This window comes from Hippopotamus amphibius, chromosome 7, assembly GCF_030028045.1.
Source record: "Hippopotamus amphibius kiboko isolate mHipAmp2 chromosome 7, mHipAmp2.hap2, whole genome shotgun sequence".
NCBI classification, from domain to species: Eukaryota; Metazoa; Chordata; class Mammalia; order Artiodactyla; family Hippopotamidae; genus Hippopotamus; species Hippopotamus amphibius.
The window spans coordinates 36477578-36502770 of NC_080192.1; the positions used below are offsets into that span (position 1 = coordinate 36477578).

A 25193-nucleotide genomic window follows, 5' to 3' on the forward strand; every position below is an offset into this window, starting at 1 on the left:
AGGACTTATGGATTAGTATTTTAAGCTGTGTATGAACCACATATAAATCAGCACATGCTGTTCTGGTCTTCTTTGGAATGATGATTTGTCTGGGAATGTTGTTTTTCCACATGTTTACATGATTTCTTGTGACTATCAGATACTTTCTTGTGAAAGTATCAGAGCACGTTAGGAGATTTTCTAGGCACTTCACTTACTTACTGAGTTTTGAATATGAAGAGATGTGCTTTGAGAGATCAGAAACATATCAATGGTATTCACCACATTTTCAATTATATATAAAATTTTGTTAAAAATGATTACAAATTTAGTCAAAGATCTTTTAAAATTCTGGTATATCTACCATTTTAAATTTAAGTGGTTTTGATACTTTTAGTAATTAAAATCTCATGTGAAAATTAATTTCATTTTTTAAATAAAACTATTCATAAATCTCTTCTTATTGTGCTTGTGGTCAAAACCTTCATTTTAGCACTGATACTTCATTATTTGGGGGAAAAAAATAGGATTTTGTATTAGATTAGAAATATAAGCTTGGTTTTAATAACTGATCCTACTTCCAACCACTCTGGCCTGATAGACACAGCTCTCTTAATTCTTCTCACTTAACAGTAAAACAAACAAAAAAACCCTCAAAACACACTCTTCTATTTGCGTCCTCTCACCCCACTACCTTTCAAACGCCTTATTAGGTTCTGTACTTTCCTTCCCTTCCAGCTTAGGCTTCTTGTTCCTTTTCTTTTCCTCACCTATTTTATTCAACATACTTGTCTTTAAAGGAGCCTAAACAGTTTTAAGAGAAAAATCAGCAGGGCACTATTATTACCTTTATTAACTAATAAAGGTAATCATTTAAGACTGATTTTTTTATGGTGATACTTATCTACATTAGTCTTTTCCCTTTTGTTTTTAATTTCAATTCTCAGTACAGTGGTGGTTGACAGTGGAGGCTGTGATGTAAGCTGAAGCTGTGCTCAAGTTCCAGCTCTGCCACTTACTCGCTCTTGACTCTGAGAAAATGACTTGCCTTTTTCTGAGCCTCTCTTTCTAGATCATTACATCGGGAATAATAATAGCATCAGCCGTAAGGGTTTTAGTGAAGAGTAAATGAGATAATGTTATGATGTCTTTAGCATAATAACTATCACATGGTAAGTGCTTAGTAAATATTAGCTATTACTAATATTCTAATCAGTAATATAATAAGCATATTAAGAAACATTTACTATGGTTATTATTAGAGATAAACTGGGAAGAGAAAGCCATTAGGAAAAATAAGTAACATTCTTTCTGGATTTTTAACCACCTATTTTATTCTTTATTTCAATTTATAATCAATTCAAAAAACCAAAGTGATCCAGATTCAACTTAATATTTTAGTCAATAACTCATTTGAATCATGTTGAGAGTTATTTTTTTCTCATTGTTAGAACAGTTATTACCAGTAGTCCATCAGCTTACCTTTTGTGTCTTCAACAATATGTTCTCAATTATTACCTTGGGCTTCCTATGACGTTACCGCTTTCTAGGATTCTCTCATTCAAAGGGTTTTTAATTTAAGATTTAATTTTAATGAGTTATACAGCCTTTAAATACATGCAGTTTAAAATTAAAACCATCGTCTCCTGCTTTACTTACAATTCCCATTTATTCTTGCTTTTTAAGTCTATTTTGATTTGAGAATTGGCACATTTTTACCTGAATAAACCTAAAAGGGAAATCACTCTGGAGGTGTACAACAGCAAACTATCCATATTGACAGGAAAGGTGAACTGGAATAAAGGTAACTGAAGCTTGGTTTCAATATAATTTATAAGCTTTTCACAAGCAAGAGAAAAATAGAAGGCAAATAATTCTGTATTATCTCAATTCATAACCCCATAGAGGTTCTCTTGTTTCTTATAAAAGAATGGGTAATCATATACCGACCTTGGGCTCATCTAATCCAAGCTTCTTTAGAGACTTTCTGACATAATCCAGAAAGGAAGAGGATTTGGAATAAATTTTACCAACGTGCCGATCACTGCAAAACAAAATTGAATCAGTCTTTAGTTTTTCCAATTTAAATTATAGATGATTTTAAATTTGATCATGAAATATTTTTAAATACCTTCTGTGCATATGGCACGAGCTCCACATGTGATAAAAATACAGTAATATTTTTGTGAACACTTTTAACTTACATATTATAAAAATATTCAGGATCTGCTTTTGAGAATTCCTTTAACATACAGCAGTGGAAGACAATATTATGAAGACGACACAATGAGAAAGAAGTTGTAAACTTGGTATTAAAAAAGCCTCATTTTTAAAGGGAACTATAGGCATTTCGAAAGGTTCCATTGTGCTACAAAGCACATTTTCACTTTACTGGGTCAACATTACAGTGTACATTTCATGGCAACACCTGCTAATAGTGGTGATATCCAACATACGTGCAAAGAGAACTTCAATGCCAGCCACTGAACAAGCACCATATGCTGCTGAGTTGAGTCTGACTTGATCTCATTTATGCCCTGCAGATTTTCATTACAGTTTAAACAAAATATGAGATGGTTTTAAATTTAAATAATGCAATGCTGGACTATCACATCTCACAAATTGGTTGCATTTAGGTATAATGTAAAAATCAAGAGAACAAAAAATGTACCACCTCCGAGTATCAAAAGCAATGAATAAAAAGCTCATTTACTTTTGGCAGTATAAATATTAATCCCTATGTTTAGTTAGACATGAAGCTCTATCAATTCTTCTATTGAAATATACCTCAAATATATAACTTCAGCTCCATTTCTAGATGGCCACTTCAATTACACTTATTATTACCTCATGTTCTAATTATTACAGCTACCTCCTAATTAAAGCTGATGTCTGTCCCTTCATTCCTGCCTACATTGTCATGTTATTTTGTTAGAAGAGCATTTTCATTTACCATTTCCCTGCTCAAAAAACTGCTTTGGAATAGTAGTCATTTGAATAGGTATAGGTTCCAAGAAGCAGAAATTATACTTTGTTTTTGTGTAATTCTCATATCCTACACATATTTATATATAACAGATAGCATATGATAGATGAGGACATCTTACGTATCACAGTATATTGAATCTTAAATGTTGCTTCCTTAGGAAAGTCTTCTCTGGCCTTCTAGATGAAATTAGGTTCCTGACACACAGAACTTATCCTTCACATGCTTACTCTTTCTGGTTTCTCTGAGTGTCTATCTCTATTTTAAGTCAGCAGACTCCAAAGACGGGTGAACGTACCCCAAGGGAAAGAGAATATTAGAATTTTAATTTCTATTTATTTTTACCTTTACCTCTTTAGTTTCAATTTTTAAGTTTATTTAAAAATCTATACAACAGACTAGTAGAAAGACACATATATCACTTACAAGTAATTATTAATTTGGGGGGTGCATGCTCAAAAATGTTTACTGACAGAGGTGTGAAATTTACAAATATGATTGAGATCACTGCTCTAAGCAGCTGAAGAGCAGAGTTGCTGCCTGTTTGGCTCATGACTGTATTCCCTGTGCCTAGTGTAGACTCTCACATATAGCAGGATCTCAATAAATGGATTACATAATTAAATAATCTTGCAGCTTGTAGAAACAAAAACATCTAGTTAGACTATAACATGAAATATGTTAACAGTAAATAGATCTATTTGCTAATCAAGTAGAGTTAGGAAGGCAGGCTTAACTATGCAAATAAACAAGTGTGATTTAAAATACAGAGAAAGAACTATTGAGCAAATATATACGGAAAAGTGCAATGTAAACAAAACAAATAATAACAGTTAATGTTTATTTCATGTTTACAATGTGGCAGAGACTCTTAAGCCCTTTGCTGCACTTACTTATGTAATCCTTACAACTACTCCATGGGGTAGGTCCCTTTATTATCCCCATTTTAAAGATGGTGAAACTAAAGAACAGAGCGGTTAAGTAAACTGCCCACAGTTTGAATTCAGGAAGTCTGGCTTCAGAATCTGGGATATTAATTACTATTAAATATTAACTCTGGCATATTTCTTCAATAGGATTTATACTTGATACTGTTAAATTGCAGATGAAGAATGTCCACCTCAGTGTTCTAGGCAAACAGAAGTAGGCAAATTCCATGTGAACTCAAGACTGAAATAAGTTTGATTCCTTGCTCTCCCACTTATTTACCACTTAAGAACCTCTCTTTCCCTCTCTTTGTTCAGCAGTAGAAGGTTGAAGATAAGAGAGTCTATACATATGCTTGGCTCAGTGTCTGAAAAACACTCAATGAATGGTGGTCATTTTCCTGTTATTGTGCTGGGTTCTAGGGGTACAATCATCCACAGTTTACACAGGAAGACAGGTGAACAAATGTTACAATTCAATGGTAAGCACAAAATGGTGCACAGAATATAGCAGAGTAGGGAGTGTTTTAGCTACTGGAATTGACTAGGGAAGCCTTCTTAGAGGAGGAATTAAGTTTCAAAATGTCTCAGTTTCCAACAGTACTGCAAAAAGCAATATTGATAAAACAAATGATAAGATTATAAAAGTAACATACTAAAACTAGGCCAATGTGTAAAATTTAGAAATACAACATTTTTTAAAAACTGTTTTCCTTAAGGACTCCAAAGAGGTATTTTAAAGGTCTACAATTTTCCATAAAATATGAAAGGATAATTGTGTAAGAAATAGTCCTTTTATAAGATGTATTAAACTCATCTGGTTCTATGTAAGACTGTATTTGAAAATAGAGTGCAATTACTAAAAAATTCTGGAAAGAATGGTTTTATTACTTTCACGGTATAGGAGGAGAGAGAAGTACCAATAACTCCATTTTGGCTTAAGAAAAAAAGGTATATTTTACAGGAAACAGAATGTCAATTTAAATATTATTACCAAAGCAACACAAGATTAAGCATAATGAATCAGGCTTTTAGAACTTTTGGAGGTTAAAGGTAACTTTTGCAGGACATGGCACTAATCTCTAAAGTCTGGGTGTCTTACAAATCAATCTTCTTAAAATTAACATCTATGAAGAGAGTTTATGATGCAGAGTGCGGTCTGCTCTTTTGCAGCTGCAAGAAAAAATATTTCACTCATCAGCCTTTGAAAGGTCTAGTTTTAAGGATAAATACTGCAATTCTAGTAATTAAGAAACAAGAGAAAAAAGGCAGGTGCAAAAAAAAAAACCTCAAAACTTAACTATATAGAAAGTAAAAGGGCAGAATAGGATTGTTAAATGGAATATGGAGCAATCTCATTTTTAATTTTAATTTTTAGTAAGTGCCTATTGCATTTTTCTCATTATTCAACACTCAAGATTTGGAGTGTGCCTTTTATAATTACACATTTTGACATCACAGAGTCACTGTAGTCTTAACTTTTGCTGATGTGTGTGAAGAGAAATATAAATCCTCCTCTCTGCTAATTAGTTAATATAACTAATATAGTTAATATAGTGCTTTCTGTAAGAAAATGCCTAAGATCAGGGATCTGGATGTCATCTTGTTCTGCCTCCTCTGATGTATTTTCAACTTTCCTTTACTCACTGAGTCTTTACTCTTATCATAGGAAAATGCTCAAGTTCCTCTGTCTGAAAAAAGCAAGCAAGCAAACCAGAATCCCCTACCCCAAACAAAACCTCTTTCAGATTCTATACCCTAAAACTATCTACTATGTGGTGGCTGTCACACACCAAATGATCAAGTGCTGAACGTGCGTTCCGTGTCCAATCACGTGAGTTAGCTCATGTGTGTGGCGTACAGTCACGTGTGTGCATCCTCTACAAGTGGTTATACTTTTGTGTATTTTACTGTAGAGTGCTGTACAGAGTACAGCAGTATAGTATCTTTATTTCAAGCCCAGGATGTCCAGAAGCAAGCGTAAAAGCAGCGGTGACGTAGCTGGTTCTGCTAAGAAGTGCCAAGCGATGACAGAAACAAAAGTGAAAATAACTGACAGCGTGGAGCGACAAGAGGAAGAAGTAACTGAAGAATCGAAGAGATTCATGTCGCAGGAAATGGCAAGGGGATTTTCTTTATTTGAGGAGACTGTTAATTTTTTTTTTTTAATTTTATTGGCTGTGTTGGGTCTTATTTGCTGTGTGCTGGCTTTCTTTTTAGTTGCGGCAAGTGGGGGCTACTCTTCGTTGTGGTGCACGGGCTCCTCACTGCTGTGGCTTCTCTTGTTGTGGAGCACGGGCTCTAGGCGCGTGGGCTTCAGTAGTTGCAGCACATGGGCTCAACAGTTGTGGCTCACAGGCTCTAAAGCGCAGGCTCGATAGTTGTGGCACACGGACTTAGTTTCTCCATGGCATGCGGGATCTTCCTGGAGCAGGGATCGAACCTGTGTCCCCTGCATTGGCAGGTGGATTCTCAACCACTGCGCCACCAAGGAAGCCCGACACTGTTAATTTTTGAGGCACAGGAACTGAATGTAGAATGGTATACAAAGGTTTCAGCAGCCGTTCAGAATGCAATCCGGTGCTACTGTGTCATCTGTGATGAGAGAAAAAGAGCTACTACCCAGATATCACTGGATGGTTTTTTCAAAAAAGTAGACAGAATTGAATCCAGCAAGGAACCAGAACCTGTGCTGGTCTAACACTAAAGATTAAATAGCAGAAATAGTAGAAATGAGAAAATAGTAGAAATGAGATCAGAGAGATAATAAGTAGCTTTATCATATAAGGCTTTGTAGGTCATAGTGAAAATATTAACTTTACTTCCAAGTGAATAAGAAACCATGGGAAGATTGTGAGCAAGATCTCACTTAAAAATACTAACAGGCTCACTTTGTCTATTGCGTAGAGAATAGATTCTAGGGGGCAAAAGTAGAAGCAGGAAGACCAATTAGGAGGTTGTTACAGTAATCTACATGAGAGATGATGGTGGCTTTGATTAAGGTGGTCACTGTGAGGATGATAAAAAGTGGTAGAATTTTAGATATATTTAATTAGACAGACTACAAAATTGCTGAAGGACTGGATCCAGGCAGTGTGAGAGAGAGGAGTCAAAGTTGTCTCCAGGATTCCTGGCCTGAGCAACTAGAAGAATATGTTTGGCATTAACTGGACCATACATTTGAGATTCACGAGCATATAAACAGTATTGAAAGCCATGAGACATGATGAGATCACCTAGGTAGTAGGAATAGATAGAAAAAAGCACTTCAACAAAGAGAGGTTTGAAAGAGGAAGAAGAGTCAGCAAAATAAACTGAAAAAAAAAAAAAAAAGAATGAAAAAGGTGACTACTTAAGAGGGACTTTCTCTAGCATAAGACAGAAAGTAAAAAGTGGTGAGTTGTGTGAAACAGTGATGGCAGGCTAAGTAGGATGAGGATTGAGAACTGACCAGGAGATTTAGCTACATGGGGTCATTAGCGCCCCTGAAAACAGAAGTTTGATGGAGAGATGGAAGTAAAGACTGATCGGAATTCAAGCGAAAATAGGAAAGAAATTGGCAGCACTTTCAAGGAGTTTTCCAGTAAAGGAAAAAACAGATACAGGATATTAGTTGGAGGGGAAAATGGGTCCAAAGAGGATTTTCAGAATCTGTGCTTTTAACCACTATGATATATGACTGAAAACTGGCCAACAGGGCTCACTAGGTGGCAGAGGAGTAGACACAAACAACTAATTGTACATTTAGATTCAATAAGAGCAGTGAATTCCAGATTAAGTGAATCCCAGATTAAGTACTATGGGAGAAGAGAGTGAGAAGGACAAGGGAAAGATACCAGAGACGTCTTCTAAACTGGGTTTTAAACAATGCCTAGGATTTCACCTGCCAGAGGTCAGGGGAGGAAAGGATGGCAGAAATGGGGAGGCAAATATTTCAGGTAGGCAGAGGAGCTCCAAGCAAGCATACGAGGTGCAAAATTAACTGCATGGGAAATGATGAATCATCCAGTGTACAAACAGTATGCATGAGCAGCTGCTTGGGGTGTAGAGAAGGAAGAAAGAGGCGATGAATTAGGCTGGAAAGGACATTAGTGACACCTTAGAAATGGCCTTGAAAGCCATAATAAGGATATTTTAGTTTTTGAGTATAAAGAAGAGAAATTATCAAACATTTTGAAGTTAGAAAAGTGACATGACTGTTTCTGCAAGAAAAATGATGGGACCTGAAGAACAGATTAAAAGGGGGCTCTCTGTCAGAATAAAGCATGGTTAGCATGCTAAAAAGGAATTAGTATTCTTTCTTTTAATAAAAGTGAATGCACTAGATCTAATTAAAATTCTACTCAAGTGAATCCAACACCACCCACATGCTTTCCCCAAAATACGATTACAAGAACATGGTTTCCTTGCAGCATTTTCCAAAGAAGCAACATTAGTTTAGGAAAGTTTATGAAAAGGTAAAGTAGACATATACTAAATAAAAATAAGCACATGAAGGACAGAAAGTATCAAAATTCAGTTTCTCCATCATCACAAAATATTTATAAAATTATTTATTTTGTGCCTTTTATATGCTAATACATACTGAAATACTTAAAGGACCTTTAAGTATTTCTTAAGACTTAACCATAAAATTTTGCTGAAAATAGCAATCACTTAAGAAAGTTCCAAAAATCTTCAAACTACTCTTCAATTTAAAAGACACAGACTTGTTAATTTGGCCACACATTGTAGATGAAATAATTAGCTTTAATTTTGTGAGCCAGTTTTCATGATCTGGTTTTTCATATACCTATTTGATTACTGCAAAATAAAAATACATATAATTACAGGCATCAAAAATTATGTATTTCTCGTACAGCTGTTTACAGTACTCATTATGAAAGAATAATAAAGTAAGTAAAGTATACACAGCAATTTCTCTGCTCCTTTTTAAGTGTTCTACAGGATTTTTATTCCATGTTTAAATGCTTTCTTTGGCATTTTATTCCCTTAGAAAGTTTCCACATGAGGACAAATTACAATATTTTAAAAATTATATAAATTATTGAGTTTTAACATAAATGTTAAATGCTAAATCACAATTACAATTAATAGAGTAAAAATGCTATAGTATTTAAGTCCATGAAAAAAGTTTACTTCTAATCTTGGGTTCTATAAACAATTATACTTAAAGAAAGTTTATCACTTGAAGACAATTTATTTTAATTAGCAAGGAAAACTAAACAAAATGCAAAACAAATAAAGTGATCTTATTTTCTGTCTTCAGTACTCTTGCTGGCCAGAGATTCCAACCAAGTTAACTTTGTTACAATGCTAATACAAGGAAACCTGTAACTCAACTCATAATAAAAAATCCCAAAGAATTTAAACTAAAAAGAAGCATGGGACGGCAAAAAGAAAACTTTTGTGGACTATGAATTTGGTCCTAGCCCTGGTTCTTTTCAGCTGTACGACTTAAGACAAGCTTTTAACCACTTTATCTTAATTTTCCTTATTACTATAATGAGGTGACTGAAATAGATAGTAGTAGTATAATATGTAGCTCAACTAACCCTAGGATGTAGCCTGAAATGAGTTTACAGTTTCATTGCTGTTGAACACAAACTAACAAGTATTTATAAAACAGTATGTATGGACTTCCTGGGTGGCGCAATGGTTAAGAATCTGCCTGCCAATGCAGGGGATATGGGTTCAATCCCTGCCCCAGGAAGATCCCACCTGCTGTGGAACAACTAAGCCCGTGTGCCACAACTATTGAGCCTGCGCTCTAGAGCCCGTGAGCCACAACTATTGAGCCCATGTGCCACAACTACTGAAGCCCACATGCCTAGAGCCTGTGCTCCACAAGAAAGGCCCTCCACAATGAGGAGCCCGCACACCACAACAAAGAGTAGCCCTTGCTCACTGCAACTAGAGAAAGCCCGTCTGTAGCAACAAAGACCCAACATAGCCAATAAAATAAATAAATTTATTAAAAAAACAAACAAAAAATCACTATGTATAAGGTATAAAGAATGTCAATAAAATGAACCCTTATATGCAACACCAAACTTGAGAAATAGAACATTACTAGTCTCTAGAAATTCCTATATGCCCCTTGTCTTCGCGATCTCATCACCCCGTCTACTCCACTGTCCTCCCTCCCATAGGGTACTACACCACTGAATATCATTCTTATGCTTTTCTTGATTGTTTATGACATATTTATACTCCTGAATAATTACACAGTTGTGTTTGTTTCCAAATTATATAAATGGACCCATCTTGTAGGAATTTTTCTGTAACGTTTAGATTCATGACATGCATCCACTTTGATGCATGTAGTTGTGATTCATACATTTTCACTACAGCACAGTATTCCACAACAGTTTATCCATTCTCCTAGTAATGAAATTTTTAGTCCTAGACTTTTGCTCTTATAAACATCGCTGCTGTTGATCATTCTTTTTGTTGTTGTTATTGTTGTTTTATTTTATTTTGTTTTTTAATTTGGCTGTGCCGTGCCCCGTGGCTGGTGTGATCTTAGTTCCCCGACCAGGGATTGAAACCAGGCCTGGGCAGTGAAAGTGCCGAGTCCTAACTGCTGGACCACCAGGGAGTTCCCCTTTTATGTATTTAAAAAATGGAATCTGGAGAGAAATGAAGCCCTAAAAGCTGGGCTCATTTCTCTTGGTTTCCATCTTCTCCTGGATATTTGCTTTGTAATTTTTAATTTCCTTGATAGTCTCTAATGTTCTTAAACCAATTAAAAACAGATTTAAATACACACACACATGCATATACACAAACATATATACTTGTACAGACACACCACACACTTGCATAAATACACACCTCTAGCATTTTTAGCTTTTCTCAGAAGGAGGGTTAGCCCTAATTACTTCGTCTGCTGTTATTGGAAGTGGGTTTCTATCATTTTCTTTAATTTTTGCACATGCCATCCTGACTAGAATATGGAAGACTCCTGTGTGGACATTATATCCTATGCATTCAGAACCTCATGGGCTACCTGCCCCACAATAAACAACCGCTGGGTTAAAAAAAATATAACGTGCAAGTCTTGGCAACTAATTAGAATGTGTGGTTTGATGATGAGAAAATAAAAGAATCAAATATGATTTTAAGATTTCCAAAGCTTGATAATGGTCATGCAATGCCCCCGAAATGACAAAAGAACTCAAGAGATGGAAGAAAGAGGAACAGAATTGGTGCGAAGCTGACTTTGTTTTCTGGCTGTGGCTTACTCTGGTGTATTTTTTAAGGTACTTACACTGTTCAGGTGAAACTGAGAAATGTAGATTTGAAAGTCAAAAAAGAGGTGGAAGCTGGATACACGATTTACTTCTTGCAAGGGTAACTGCTAAGAGAAAGAGGAAATATAAAGAGACAGCAGCTGAGTACAAAACACTAGAGAATTTCTAGATACACCAAGGGGATGAGTAAGAAGAAAAATGCTTACAGAAGATAGACGAGTGTTCAGAGTAGGAAAAGGAAACAAAGGAATGCAGCTTAATTGGAAGATGATGAGGAAGAGAGTCTGGGAAAAACAATTATCACACATGATCAAATGTGCTGAAAGGTCAATAAAGATCTGGAATGAAAGAAGTCTTATAATAAATAACATCTACTGAGTAATAAAGGCAGGCAAGAATGTGAAGGGTTGGAGAGATTTGAATTTTTAAGTGAGAAGAAAGGTTTAAGAAAGACTGTAGATGATTTTAAGTGGTCATTAAGAGAACAACAGACACATTAAAACAGATTTGAGGTGTTTAAGGAAGGTAGGCAGTCAATATTTGAGTGAGTATGAATTTGTACAATTTTGTGACTTTTTCCAACAAGCTTAGCATCTTGGGGTGAGTTCTGGGAAAGGAACCAGTCAGGAAACCATGAGAAATTCACTTAGACATTTTGAAGATTAATATATGGAAAAGAGAATGGATTGGGATATAGATTTGGGAGTTATCTACATAGAAATGACAATTAAAATCAATGGTATATTGTATTGATATTTGTATGTTATAATTTCTTTTAGTAAAAAAATAGACTATTTTTCTTAGAGACATTATACCTAATCTGAGATGCTTCTATTTCTAAGTTTGTATTTGTTTTTAAGAACTTGAAAACTACCCTATTTTAATTCGAAGAATAATCCTATTATAACCAAATGGCAATCAGAGTCTTAAAATTACAACTAGTAAGAAGAAACATTCATGAAACCTTAAGGGACTGCAGATGTATGCTTGAGTATGGCAGTCGTTAAACCAATATTATCAAAAATTCTCCTAATCCTTGCCTTTCTGTACGGGCAGTTATTATCTGGGGAAAACAAAAACAAAACAAAACATGCAGGGCTACTAATCTAGCAGCACAGACATGAATGGCCACAATGGCTGTTCAAGATTGATATCTGTTCTAATTAGTTAAGTGTTTACACTGTAGTGGTTGTAAAATATTGTAAATATAACCCCTGCTCATATTATAATATTATATTCTCTGAATTACTTACATATAACATGTCAATACATCTCAAATTCTAAACTACATTTTACATATATTTCTTTATCTTCACAACAACCTTTCAGGATAAAAGGGAATCATTAGAGCCCTTACTTTAATAATGATTAACCTAAGATACGGTTGCTGCACAGTTCTTTGTTACCTTACTGAAATCATGCTCAAATTCAAAGCTTCTTCTACTAATAACAGTGATCCTGAATAAATTCACCTGAAAACTAGAAGGTCACTTCACTTATGATACAGGATAGTTATTCTTATTTTGAAATGAAATCATCATACCATTTGGTGATGCCATAACAATCTTTAATAATATCCTGAAGTACGGCACGATAGAAGAGTGATTCGGTAGGCAGCTGAAAAAAATGTAGATATATATGAGCACAAGAAACAAATAAAAAACAGTAATCAAATCAGTACTTGAGAGTTGGGACCACAGTGAATGTTAGAACCCTGAGTTTGTTGCTAAATATAAGGGATAATTTTATAATTTTTCTATTCTAAGTTAAAATATACCTGGAAGCTAATTCTCACTGAGAAAACAGGAGAAACTATGAAAGAAATAGTAGCGAATGAGGAAGAAAAGGAATAATCAAAGAAAAATTAGCTAATGTTCCAAATGGAGTGCTTATCAGTTAAAAAAGCAGAAATAAATTTTCACGATCAATCAAGTCAGCTCTGTGTAAGAGAGCAAACAGCTAGGATGCATGCAAAAGAGACGAGAATGTGCATCTTTCCTAAGGGTGGTGGATTAGAGATATTACCTAGGATTCACAGTCAGAGAGAGAAGGTACTACCCCAAGTAAGGACATACTAAAATATGTCTGAGGCCTAAAAGCTCACAGCATTGCTACTACAGAGTTGAAAAGAAGGGCCTTGGAAAGGACATGAGATCAGAGACTGAAGTCTTGGCAGGGCTTCATTTCCTGGGGAAAAAGAGGTGGGAAGTGTCCATGAAGGTGCAAAGGCAGGAAAGAAGGAATGGCTGGAGAGACGGGCCCTTTCAAAGAAGTAGAAGGTAAGAAAGTACTATGCATAGCAGAAAGAGCGCATCACTGTAGTAATGTAAGGGGTGCCCCTTAAACTAAGAAACTATAAAAAGTGGCCAAAACTCAATCCACATCCACATCCACCACAAACATCAGCAATAACAACCTTTCTTCAATGCAAAGTTATTATTGAAAAAAAAGAGAAAGAAAAATTAGCAAGTATGGAGGGAGGTCAACAATATTAAGTGCTTTTGAGAAATCAAGGTAAAAAATAAAAACTCTCCAATGATGGGTAAAGTTTTAAAGATAAAAGTTTTAAAAGTAAAAGTTTTTAAATAAACTTTCATGACCCACACAGTGGAATGTGTATATCCACTGAGTTATTCTTTTGTAACTTCTATTCTCCTTCTGAGTCCCAAATTGTTATCTCCATCTGTTTTCAACTAGAACACATCTGGATTCAGGTGAAGTTTAGCAGAAAATAAAATTTTGCCTGTGTGCTCAGGCAGAAAACCTACTGTACTGCCCCTCTCTCCCATCTAACATCAAATTCCTACCCTGTGGGCCCCAGGTGCTGAGACTACAAAACCCCACAAGTTGGGAGTTGGGGGTCAACCATTATTTCTTGGGTCTTCACCTGATGACACTGCCTTTTTAAGTCACTGGAGAATGTCTAACTTGTAGAATGTTGACAGAACACCTTGAACAACACAAGTTATATCCTTTCTGGATGGTGGGAGCAGTGAGGATGGTGATTACAGTAGGAAATGGTGTTAGGAATACCACAGTCCCTAACTCAACTCATAAAATAACTCACTGAAAGTAGACACATATATACTTGAGTGCCCACACTAAAATTTATAATCATCAAAAGGCACACTGCTTATGTAAAATCTCTTTCCAAATACAACTCCTTGACTTGAGATAAAATCTCTGAATTCTAAAACCTTCCCTTTCTGAAGATTTCTCCAAACATTTCATTAAGATTTTCCCATCTCTGGATATATTTTCCATTTGACGTTTTTTCATCTTGAGTAATTTTTTTCTTCAGTACCCAAAATCTCTGTCATCTGTCTCCCACTTTCCTCAAATCCTTTCAGTTCTCTCACAAAAATGTTGAAATCCCTTTTCAGATATTAATACCTACTCTTATATTGTTCTACTGAAATTCAAGACATTTTGGGAAATATATTACTACATGTAGTGAAATATTAGTATTATAAATGGCTCACAAAGCTCTTAACTTTCTATTTGATTAGCTATAATAGATAGGAATTTCATTTTATGTATTTTATATGAAACTCCTAAAAACAGTTGAGCTGTTATCTGAACTGAGGAAGCTGGGCTCTGATGTCCCAGTACTAAGACATGATGTTATTTTGTCTCTCTGACACTTTGGCAGGAGTAGGACATCGTTAATTTTTTTTTATTATATATTTTCATTCAGGAAAGCAGAGAATAAACTCCTAAAAGTAAAGTTTCTCTTTCCCATGCTTTTTAGAAAAATTATATAATTTAGATTTTAGAAATAAATGTATATTTATATTGTTATTAGAAACTAATTGTAGAAAGACCACAAAAAAAGACCAAGAAATGTATTTTAAGCAAGAGAACATACAAAAATGGAATGCACAGAGGAATACAAACAGGATAGAATAAATCATCATTCCCAAGTTACCCTGAGTAAATAAGAGCTTTACAGCTGTTTCCTAAGAGAAAGGAGAGTTATGAAGTGCCTTCAAATGTGCATTCCTGGAATAACTAGGACTATCCATCCTGGTAAATACAGATGGGGGTAAATGGGAAGGAAGTCAACATCTCCCGAGCAGCCTGTGCCTGACTACTCCAGGAATAAACTAGACATGGCTCAGAGTTTACTTTCTTTCTTTCACAAGTGATAAATCAACTTAACACTTTAATGCATTTTAAAATGGGAGGGAGCAGAAAAAGTACACCCTTAAAGTATATATATATTAGACATGCATTTACAGGTCTAGTGGAGAGGGCACTAAAGCTGAAAGAACTCTGTAATTAATTGAGCTAGAATGCACTAATAAACTTCTGCTGTGTATCATGGTCTCATGAAAGTTTGGGGAATACCCAACTTGACTATAAACATGAGCAAGCACTTGGGAAATTGAAAAACAGAGCACAAATGCATGGGGGCATTATTATGATTAAGGCTCTTTCCTCTTCCAGACCCCTAAGGAACCACTATTTTGATCTGTACTATAGTTAAGAGCTTGGGCTCCAGAGTCAGACTCAAATCTCAGTGTTCACTACTTAACAGTTTCCTCACGTGTATCGTGGGATAATAGCCCCCATCTCACAGGCCATGTATGTAGCACTTTAACTGATGAAGAAAACTTTGACCAGTACTTTGGTAAGCACTATGGTAAAATTTTCATGATCATAATTATTAACCGCCTATAACAGTAACAGCATTTGATATTTACTGCACACTTACTATATGACAGACATCGTTTTAAGCATTTTACATCTTTCACTCACTTAATCCTCACAAAAACTCTATGAGGAAGGTATTATTGTTACTCTTATTTTTTTAGTATTGCTATTGTTTGTATGTTACAGATAAAGAAATTAAGCTATGGAGAAATCATGACATGTCTCAGATCACTAAGCCAGTAACTGATGCAAACCAGCAGTCTGAGACTAAAGCCTACACACTGAAACAATATGCTCTAAAGCCTTTAAAAAATCAGTTTTTATCAATTTTTAGATAGGTACAATGAATATTTACAAAAAACCCACACAAAGCTCTTAGTACTGTGTCTGGCCCAAAGAAGCACTCAGTAAATGATACTTGTTGCTACTATTATGCTACTATTATTTTTAAAAATTGCAATTGACATATTAATACTCTCTGAAAAGAAGTAAAAGGGAAATTTCTAAAATTTAGGTCCAGTAAGAAAACTTTTGTGAAAAATTTAAAAGGAACTCAAAAAAAAAAACTTTAAAATTCCTTATACGCTTCATAAATCTTAAGGTAGATGATAAGGCAATTATATGAAGATGTGAGGGATACAATTAACATCTGTTTATATGTAAAAACCCATTTGCTTGTTGCAACTAATGATTAAAGAAGTCAATAAAGAAAAAAATTAAAAAACAACCAATGAAAATGTGTGGTTTGGATTACAGTTAAAAAATAAATTGAAAGCTATACCTTGTTTATCTTTGTTTGAACTAAGCCCATAAAAGCCTGACAGTCAGCAATAGCATTCTTCAGAAATATTTATAGACTTTAATATAATATGAAGAAATGAGACGTTAGTACAGGAGTATAATTTGGAAGTTTTCCTAAAAGTTCAATTTACTTTTCCTGAGAGTTCGCTTCTCTTTTAAAGTAAACTTACTGAAAATGTATAAGTTTGAATATGAAGAGGTGACAAGAAGAGGTGATATTTATTAAAATCCATCAGGTTTTAGGTTCATCAGCAGGTCAAGTATGAAGAGTACTTTGAGAAAAACTATCACGTTCATCAGCTGGATTAGAATAAACACTCTCACTTACCCCTTGGCCGACTGCAACCCGCTCCAGTGCCTTTAAGGAGAAAAAAATAAGACGAAGACAGCTGATATATTTAGTCTTATCTTATAAGACTTATAAACACACTGTATAAGGGCTTGTAAAAGTGACACTTAAAAAGATTAATTAAGTGATAACATGTTAGTTTATACATTTAAAAGTGTTAATATCATTAAGGAATGTTAACTGGTTGACTTGTATAATTTAGGGATGATATATGGATGTGTGTCATGTATACGAACACATACACACCCCAACTGTATATATGCCTTGAATTTTAGAAGAAATCAGAAAACAGGAAAGGTATAAAGTGACATATTCTTGGCTCACTTTTACGGTAGCTAAAACAATCAAATAAATCCAAAGCTATATTATGTGTGTGTGTATATATATATATATATATACATAAACATATTTATATATGTACTACTTTTTAACTTCTTTTCTCCCAACTTTTTATAAACATGTAATTTCATCTTTTATTAAACAAGATTATATTGAACTGATTGTAGCCGAAATCTTAGTTTAGAAAAGTACATATATTTTTGGTCTGCATGGTCAGCAAATTCAAATCAAACTCACATATGATCAAGTCGCCATAAAAGAAATACATATTTTTGCAATTTTATATGTAGCTGGTTTTACATTTATGCTTATTCAAAATTCAAAACATTTTTACAAAATATTTCCCAATATTTCTAATAAATACTCATAATCTAACATACATGAAAGATTTGTTATAATTTAAATATGGAATAGAGCCTTAGCCTTCTGAAATTTTCAATTTTTAAGAGACATACATTTCTATATTTATGTTGTTTTATAACTGAGTTGGATTATAATATTTTAACTGCAATTTTATTTTTAAAGTTGTAGTTAGAAAATATTTCGAACAAAGAAAAATAGTAAAATGTAACAGATCTGCATATACTTCCTACTCAAATTTAAAGTACTCATATTTGTTTCAGATGGCTATGTCTTCATAAATAATACTTTTTAGATACAGCTGAATCATGTACTTTTAAAACTGAAAGAAAATGTACAGATTATCCCAAGTACAATTTTTGCAAATGCACAAGGTCACTGACAACAGAAAGGAACTTGCTGCAAGTTGTACAGCTAGTTAGCAGGTGAACAATAACTAAAAACTTGTTTTCTGAGCCCCAATTTACTTCTCATGCCCTTACACCATGAAGATTTAGTGGGAAAATGAGTTCATGATATAAAAGCTTGCTTCACAGAAATTGTTTGAAGAAAAAAACGTAATTTTTCTATTGACTCAAGGATACATTCACGAACATCTAGAGCCAGTGTACTATGAATACAGAAGATAGTTACATAATTTTCACATTAAATTCAGTAGCAACAGACCCAGAACAAGTATATTATTGAAGAAAACATTGAGTTTTCATTTACAGTAATGACTGTGCTCATTTCAGATTAAATTTTTGTGTTACTTGTTTTGAAAAAAGGCAGAAGGATCAATAATAAAGAAAGAAAAGAGTTTTAATAATAAATGACTTGGCACCAATAAAAATATCACATAGCACAGGACTACTTTTGGTATGTGTTGCTGATGAGTTTGTTTTACAAATACCAATGATAAATTCTGATTACATAATAAAAGATAATCAGGTAGGTGATAAGCAGTTTCTTACAAACATTAATAATTTTTCTTGGCCAATAAACATACCAAGTATTCATTTCATACTAATCTAAAATATTCTACAGTTTTATCGGGCTAAAAGTATGCTGATGAGATTGCACTAATATAATTAATATTTCCCCCTGGTTAGTACCCTTCACAATTTATCTGAAAGTGTCACCAAAAAGGTGTACCTTTCTCTCTCTCTCAGCCCCTTAAGCTTTGAATATTTGTAGAAAAAAATCAGTTACGGAGCAAAAAGCAATAAAACAAGATGCACCAAAAGAAATGTTCCTTAGACTTTCCAAGATTACTCTAGCATCAAAAAAAGAAGTCAAAGTGAGCAAAGACAGGGATAGAGCTAAGGAGAGGGACATTCCATGAGCAGCTGATGTTGGCTGGGGAAAATTCTTAAGTGCAGCATGGTTGACAAATTCTATACTCCGGAATTTATTTTTCAAAAACTCTTCTTTTTGGTTTGTTGAATGTTTATTTTTTATAGCAAACATTTTTGTTTTGTGGATACATTATATATTCTTTTATCTTTCTAAGGGCTATTAATAGTTATTTTATTTTATTTTGGATAGTATCCACTTCCTCCAAGTTGCTGCTTCTCTATTTGTTTATCTGATCTCTATTCTTCCATGTTAGACTTTCTGAGACAACTAATGATTCTTGGCTGTCTTTTGATAATTAAAATGTGGGTAACAAACTTGATTGGAAGGGCTGTGCTTATGAGTGAGGATTATTAATTGTGGGTCTCACCACAAAGGTCCTATTTCATTGTGAAATCCCTAATGCCAATATCTTTAGTCTTTACTCGCAGGCTAGTCAGACTTCCTACAAAAGACTATCTCAATTTCTTGCCTAGGGGGTGTAAGATTATTTAAATAATAAGCTGCCAGCATTCTGGTAACCAAGTCTTAACAAGACCCTAAATGAGTATCATTTACAAATATAATGAAAGAACAAGACAAATTCCCAGAAAAGTATTTTAAGATGACTTACAAAAGGACATCATTATTTGACATAAATAGATTCGTAAGTTAATTCTCAGATATATGACCTAGATCACTGGAACACTATTTTTTATACTGCTGTGTTAATTGCAATATAAAAAATACTGAAATAATGACCACATAATTTATCTTGGGGTTGGATACTAAACACATTATCTTAAAAAATATATTTTAAATTTATGATGACAAAATCCATTTACACTATTTAACTGGCATCTGTTCCTTTTTAAACCAACATAACACTACACTACAAACAGAGAAGACCATGGGCTAAAGTGTTCTAGGTCTAAGGACACGAGCCAAATCAGGCGCTTTAAATAAAGATTTCACTTAACCAGATAGTTACTTCATATCCCAGGCAGCTTAATAATATTTTTCCCATTTTATAAAAAATTAGGAGACCAAATGATCTGCTACAAACAAACAAAAACAGACCACAAAGCTGAGGATAAAGCACCAAAGTAATTCTGTGTTTAAGACTTGGTTGTTGGTATACTTTATATGATAATTAAAGTAGTTATATACAACAATTAAATACTATATTGTAGAATTACAATGTAATTATAAATTGTTACCACACTGCATGCAGAGTGAATTATGTTGGAAAGGAAAGCCATTTTTTTCCTCATAATTTGCAATGCACAAAAGCATTAATAATGGCACTCTGCAACATTTGGTATTTAATGCAGCAAAAAAAATAAATAAATTCTGCAACATCTAGATACAGCTCTTTGTTCAGAAAAAAAAAATCATACCAAACATGCTGACATTCTGGCATTACGGCCACAGCACCATCTCTCTTCCTTTAAATAGTGGCACATTGGAAATCCCCACTTTTCTTGGGTACATTCTGCAGATGGAAGAAAAATATAGATTATTTAAATAAAGTTCTTCCTCTTTTAGTTAAAGTAAATAATGTATTAAGAAAGCAAATCAGTCATTTGAAAGTCAAACAGTAGTTAAACATGGAAGTGGTAATGTTTAACAGTTCATTCCAGTATGTTAATTGAAAGCATATTCATGTTATGAAAATGGCATTTTCTCAACAACAGCTGTTTTGTATTTAAGCTCCAGGTCTGACACCAACCAATCTGCCTAAATTATTTCTCAAAAATTTAGCAAAAGCAATTTAAAATGGAAAATACTTTTCATGTTCAGTGTAACTATAGAAGATAAGTAATGAGACACTGGGCATTTACTGCTGACCCGACTTTCTAATAAAATGATTTATTAAATGTGACAGTTGGCAATTTATTATACAACAATATTAATTCATTCCTAACAATGTTGAAACATCAATTTTTTTTTCTAGCCACGATGTTCACTTTCTAGAAAATGAACAGCTGTATAGGTTCTTCTTTTTTCACTATATCAACAGGCTGTAATATTTTCAACTGTGATTCAGTTTGGCTCACCTGCATTTATGGTTTAAGTAACAACAACAACAAACATCAACATTCACTGCTTAATCACACATATTTGCTGCCCAACTCACTTAACAGAGTTACACATGCAACTTCCTGATATTTAAACCCCTTATGCACAACTATTAATTACACAGGGATTTTGAAACGGAGAAATAAATTTTCCATTTTAAATTAAAGTCTGGAAAATAAGAGCTTAAGTTTATCAAAACTGTGAAAATTAAAAGAAAACTGAGATAAATACAAATTTTCTATTCGGTTAAAAAGTAAAATAGAACTAGAAAATAAGAAATTGCTTTAAAAAAAATACTCTTGAGGTAGATTCCACTGAATAAACTTTTGTGTTATGAAAGGTCAGATGATTTTTTTATTAAAATAGAGAAAATTTAAATTTCATGCAGATCATAAGCCTGTGGTAGTGATTTCTTTCAGGTGTTAAATTAAGATTTATAATAGACCTTATTGATACTCAGATGGAAGATAGGGACCTTGCCCCAGGAGTATAAATAACAATAATGCCAGTTTTTATACAGCACTTAAAATTGTTAGGCACTATTAAAAGTACTTTAAATGTATTAACTAGCTTTAAATGCTAAGAGCTTTAAACGTATTAACTAGTCCCCACAGCAATTCTATGAAATAGGTATACTATTATTCTCATGTTTCAGATATAGAAACTGAGTACAGGGAGGTTAAGAAAACTGCCTAAATTGCAAATCCAGCACATGGCAGAGTTGGAATTTAAACCTAGGCAGTCTGACTCCAGGGGCTATGCTCTTAACCACTAGGCTACATAAACAATTTCACTTACAACTGCCCAGGACTCATGGAGCCACTGAAGCCTATCCAGGTCCTAGGGACCCTGGACTACTTCCTCTGTCAATTTCCAAGATGGCTTGAAACAGTGGTTTGAGTTTTACTGAAGGCTTTACAATTTAACTAAAACATGATTATTGCTAAATGAAAGAGTTATTGTAAGTAGTTTAATTTTTTTCTTACAACTGAAGAAAGAAATATCTAAACTTTACTCTAAAGGGTAAGGGGCTAGAAAAATGGGGTTGTGCTCTTTTATTGAGAGTGTTAGGAAAAGTGCTAACCAATAAAAGAGCTAGTTATTTCCCTGTCCCCCATATGTTCTCTCCTTCTTCCTTGTAGTAACAGCAATTTTTAGCTGGCTATTCAGCTGTTCAGATTAAAGACTGCAATTTCCAGACCCCCATGCAGCCACTAGGATAGCTACAGGGTAAGTTTTGGCTAACTGGATGTGGGCAGAAATGATACGTGCAAATTCTCAAAGGGGGGTGGGGAGGGCATCTCTTTCCCTAACACTTTTCAACCCACTTCATCCCTCCCGTCTGGAATGTGGTCATGTTGGCAAGCAGACAGTAGAACAACAACATAGAAGGATTCTGGGTTCTTGGAAGGCTTTTTGGTACAGAACTCCTACTAGCTCGTTATAACTGTCTACCTCTGGACTGAAATAGAAATATCCATCTGTCTTGTTGAAGTCACTGTTACTTTGGGTTTGAACCTATTTTGCATCTAAATCTTTATCTCAATTTAATGCTTCCCAAACTGTCTTTGTAGCTCAGCACTCTGGGAATATGGCAAATTTTGAACAACACAGTGGAATAAACAGATGATGATAACTGTGTTGAGGCAAAGTTCCATGGGATGGAGGAAGCAGTACCCCGGGAGCTCCCATATAGCATCTAGAACACACTAGTTGAATAGTTCTGTCCTAATTAATACAGAAGTCTTCTTTGAGGATGTGATATGTGAACAGAGACTTAAATGAGGAAGCAAGCCATGAAAATATTAGGGGAAGACAATGAAAAACAAAGTGCTTCCAACAGGATATAGTTAATCTCCAAAAACATAATACCAGAATATTTTACAATTTAAAATGATTAACTAGCAATTTTTCAACTTCTAATATCCCAACTAAATACCTACAAAACAAACTTGTAACAGTGGAAAAGAGGAGATAAAAGTCAACTTACTACAGAACATGAAAAGAATCCCACTTAAGAAACAAGCAATGGATTTGTAACGAAAAGCATAATACGTGCACCATCACTGCTCTGCAATTCACCTTATGCTGCCAGGAAAAAAGCATGTCTACTTGCCTGAAAAGAGGTAGACATTTCCTCTGCCAATAATAATCTAAGGAAACTCAGAAAAATGACTACTTAACATTAGATTGAAATGAGAAGAGTATTTCTGGAAAATAAACTACAATGGAAGAGGTATATCATTTCCAGGAAAAAAGGCTAATATAAGAAATCCACGCCCAAGTTACTCTCAAATTCTTGACCCACGGTAACTGTAAGAGATAATAAAATTTATTCTGTCTCTAAGCCATTCAGTTTTGTGGTGATTTCTCAAACAGCATTAGATGACAAATACAGTCTTGAAGTAGCAATGAAAGAGGTTAATTACCTCATACATGGGAACTGAGACAGAGAAATGCACTGCTTGAGGAGGATGGGAAGTGTGCCTCCTCAGGAAAAGAGCGAAGTTTTGATTAGACAGTAGAGGGGTTTTCAGAGAATAGGCTGCAGATAAAGGCACTTTTAGTAATGAATGACTGAATTCTAGAAAATTCTGGAATTGAGGAGAGGTAGAAGACTAGTCAGAACAAAGGACATACAGAGATACGTTTGATGAGAATCCCAGAAATCAGGAATGAATTGTGAGGCTGGGTTTCTGGTGAGGGCTGACATAAATGGGGATCAAAGGCACGAGGGGATTAGTCTTTACTATCGCTAGAGAGATAGTGGTGAAGCTGTGAGTGTTGTGGCAGGGGTGGGGGGGTGGGGGGTGGTTCTTTCAGGGGAATACAGAGCTCTGGACTTGCCAACTGATTCCTGGTGACAAAAGGAAGATGCAGACAGGGATACACAGGACTCCTGGAATTCCTCTTGATTTCAGATGATACAGTGCGGAAGCCAGGAGAGGAGAAGTTGCACACTGAGCACATGGGGCTGTCACGGGAGAAACGGAAGCGAAAAGATGGCAAGCGTGCTCCCTAACTTGTGCTGATGAAGCTGACGAGGAGGGAGGAGGGTTACTGCCTTCATTAGGGCCCATAAAACTACTCTTTGCCACCACAGTGAAGGCCTACAGAAGGGTACCCTTAACCTGTGTGTGAGAAGGTTCTCCCTTTACCCTCACATAACAGTGTGAAGGACAGCAGAAGGGCAGTCTTACTCCACGCACATGGCTCTCCAAATCTCCATCCCAAACACCTATGCATTTTAAGGCCTTAGGGCAGTTTACAGGCATTGCCGGCCTTGTCTTAGGGCTATATGAAACCACATTTGAGACTCACCCTTTTGGACACCCAGTGGTTGTGTATTCACCTTGAAGTTTTCTGAATCTGCCTCACAGTTGCCTCTGTGACTGAGGTCACAGTAGCCTCACAGCTCTGTTCATTTTCTAATAGAAAAAGTGCAAAAAACTGATACAGAGGAGGGACACCTTCAAAGTCAAACAAAGCCTTTCGTATACAGATTTAATACTATCTTTGGAATCTATTTCATCACCTTCATTTTGACTGCAGAGAAGGATGAGGCTCCCTCCTACGTCCTGAATCAAAGTCACAGTGTTCACCATTTCTATTATGTCTCCTACTCTTACTTAACTGTGTTCATATACTTATATTCAAATCTAGTCAAACTGGGCATTAAACTTCCTTATCAGTGAATCAAGTTGTTTTCCCTTAGGATCACTTTCATGCTATCTTTAAATGATAATTTTGGAGTAGATGAAGTCTCTTGTTTTTTTTCTATTCCATTTCTCAGGCTTCTTTGCTGGTTTTAGAAGCACATTAATCTTGTAAATGTAGATATTCTACTAGTTCTTCCTTCTTCTGTTAATAATATTATTATCCACTTACTTAAACAAGTTTGAATTTTAGAACCATCTTTTATTATTCTCTCCTTTAACCTCCAAGTTCTTATATACACATCCTTTTAATTATACCTTCTTTTCATTTTCAATCTTCTTTAGCTCTTGACTGGGTAAATGTATTACCTACTAACAAATTCTCTTTTCCCCTTCTTGTTCTTCTTCTGTATTAAGAGTAACAGTATCTTTCTGAAATACACACATCTACATAGGCCACTAAAACAGCTCTTGTTTCCATCACCACTG

General features: G+C 34.8%; 1 protein-coding gene across 1 annotated transcript in view; it reads right to left on the reverse strand.

Moving 5' to 3' along the window:
* The window catches only part of METTL25 (methyltransferase like 25), a 97854-nt gene that overhangs the window by 10725 nt on the left and 61936 nt on the right, over positions 1-25193 (reverse strand). Inside the window, exons 6-9 of the mRNA XM_057741607.1 lie at positions 20367-20461; positions 16933-16962; positions 12691-12764; positions 1930-2023 (exon numbers count right to left, since the gene is read on the reverse strand). Coding sequence (XP_057597590.1) covers positions 1930-2023; positions 12691-12764; positions 16933-16962; positions 20367-20461 — 293 coding nt within the window. The remainder of the gene's footprint in view (positions 1-1929; positions 2024-12690; positions 12765-16932; positions 16963-20366; positions 20462-25193) is intronic.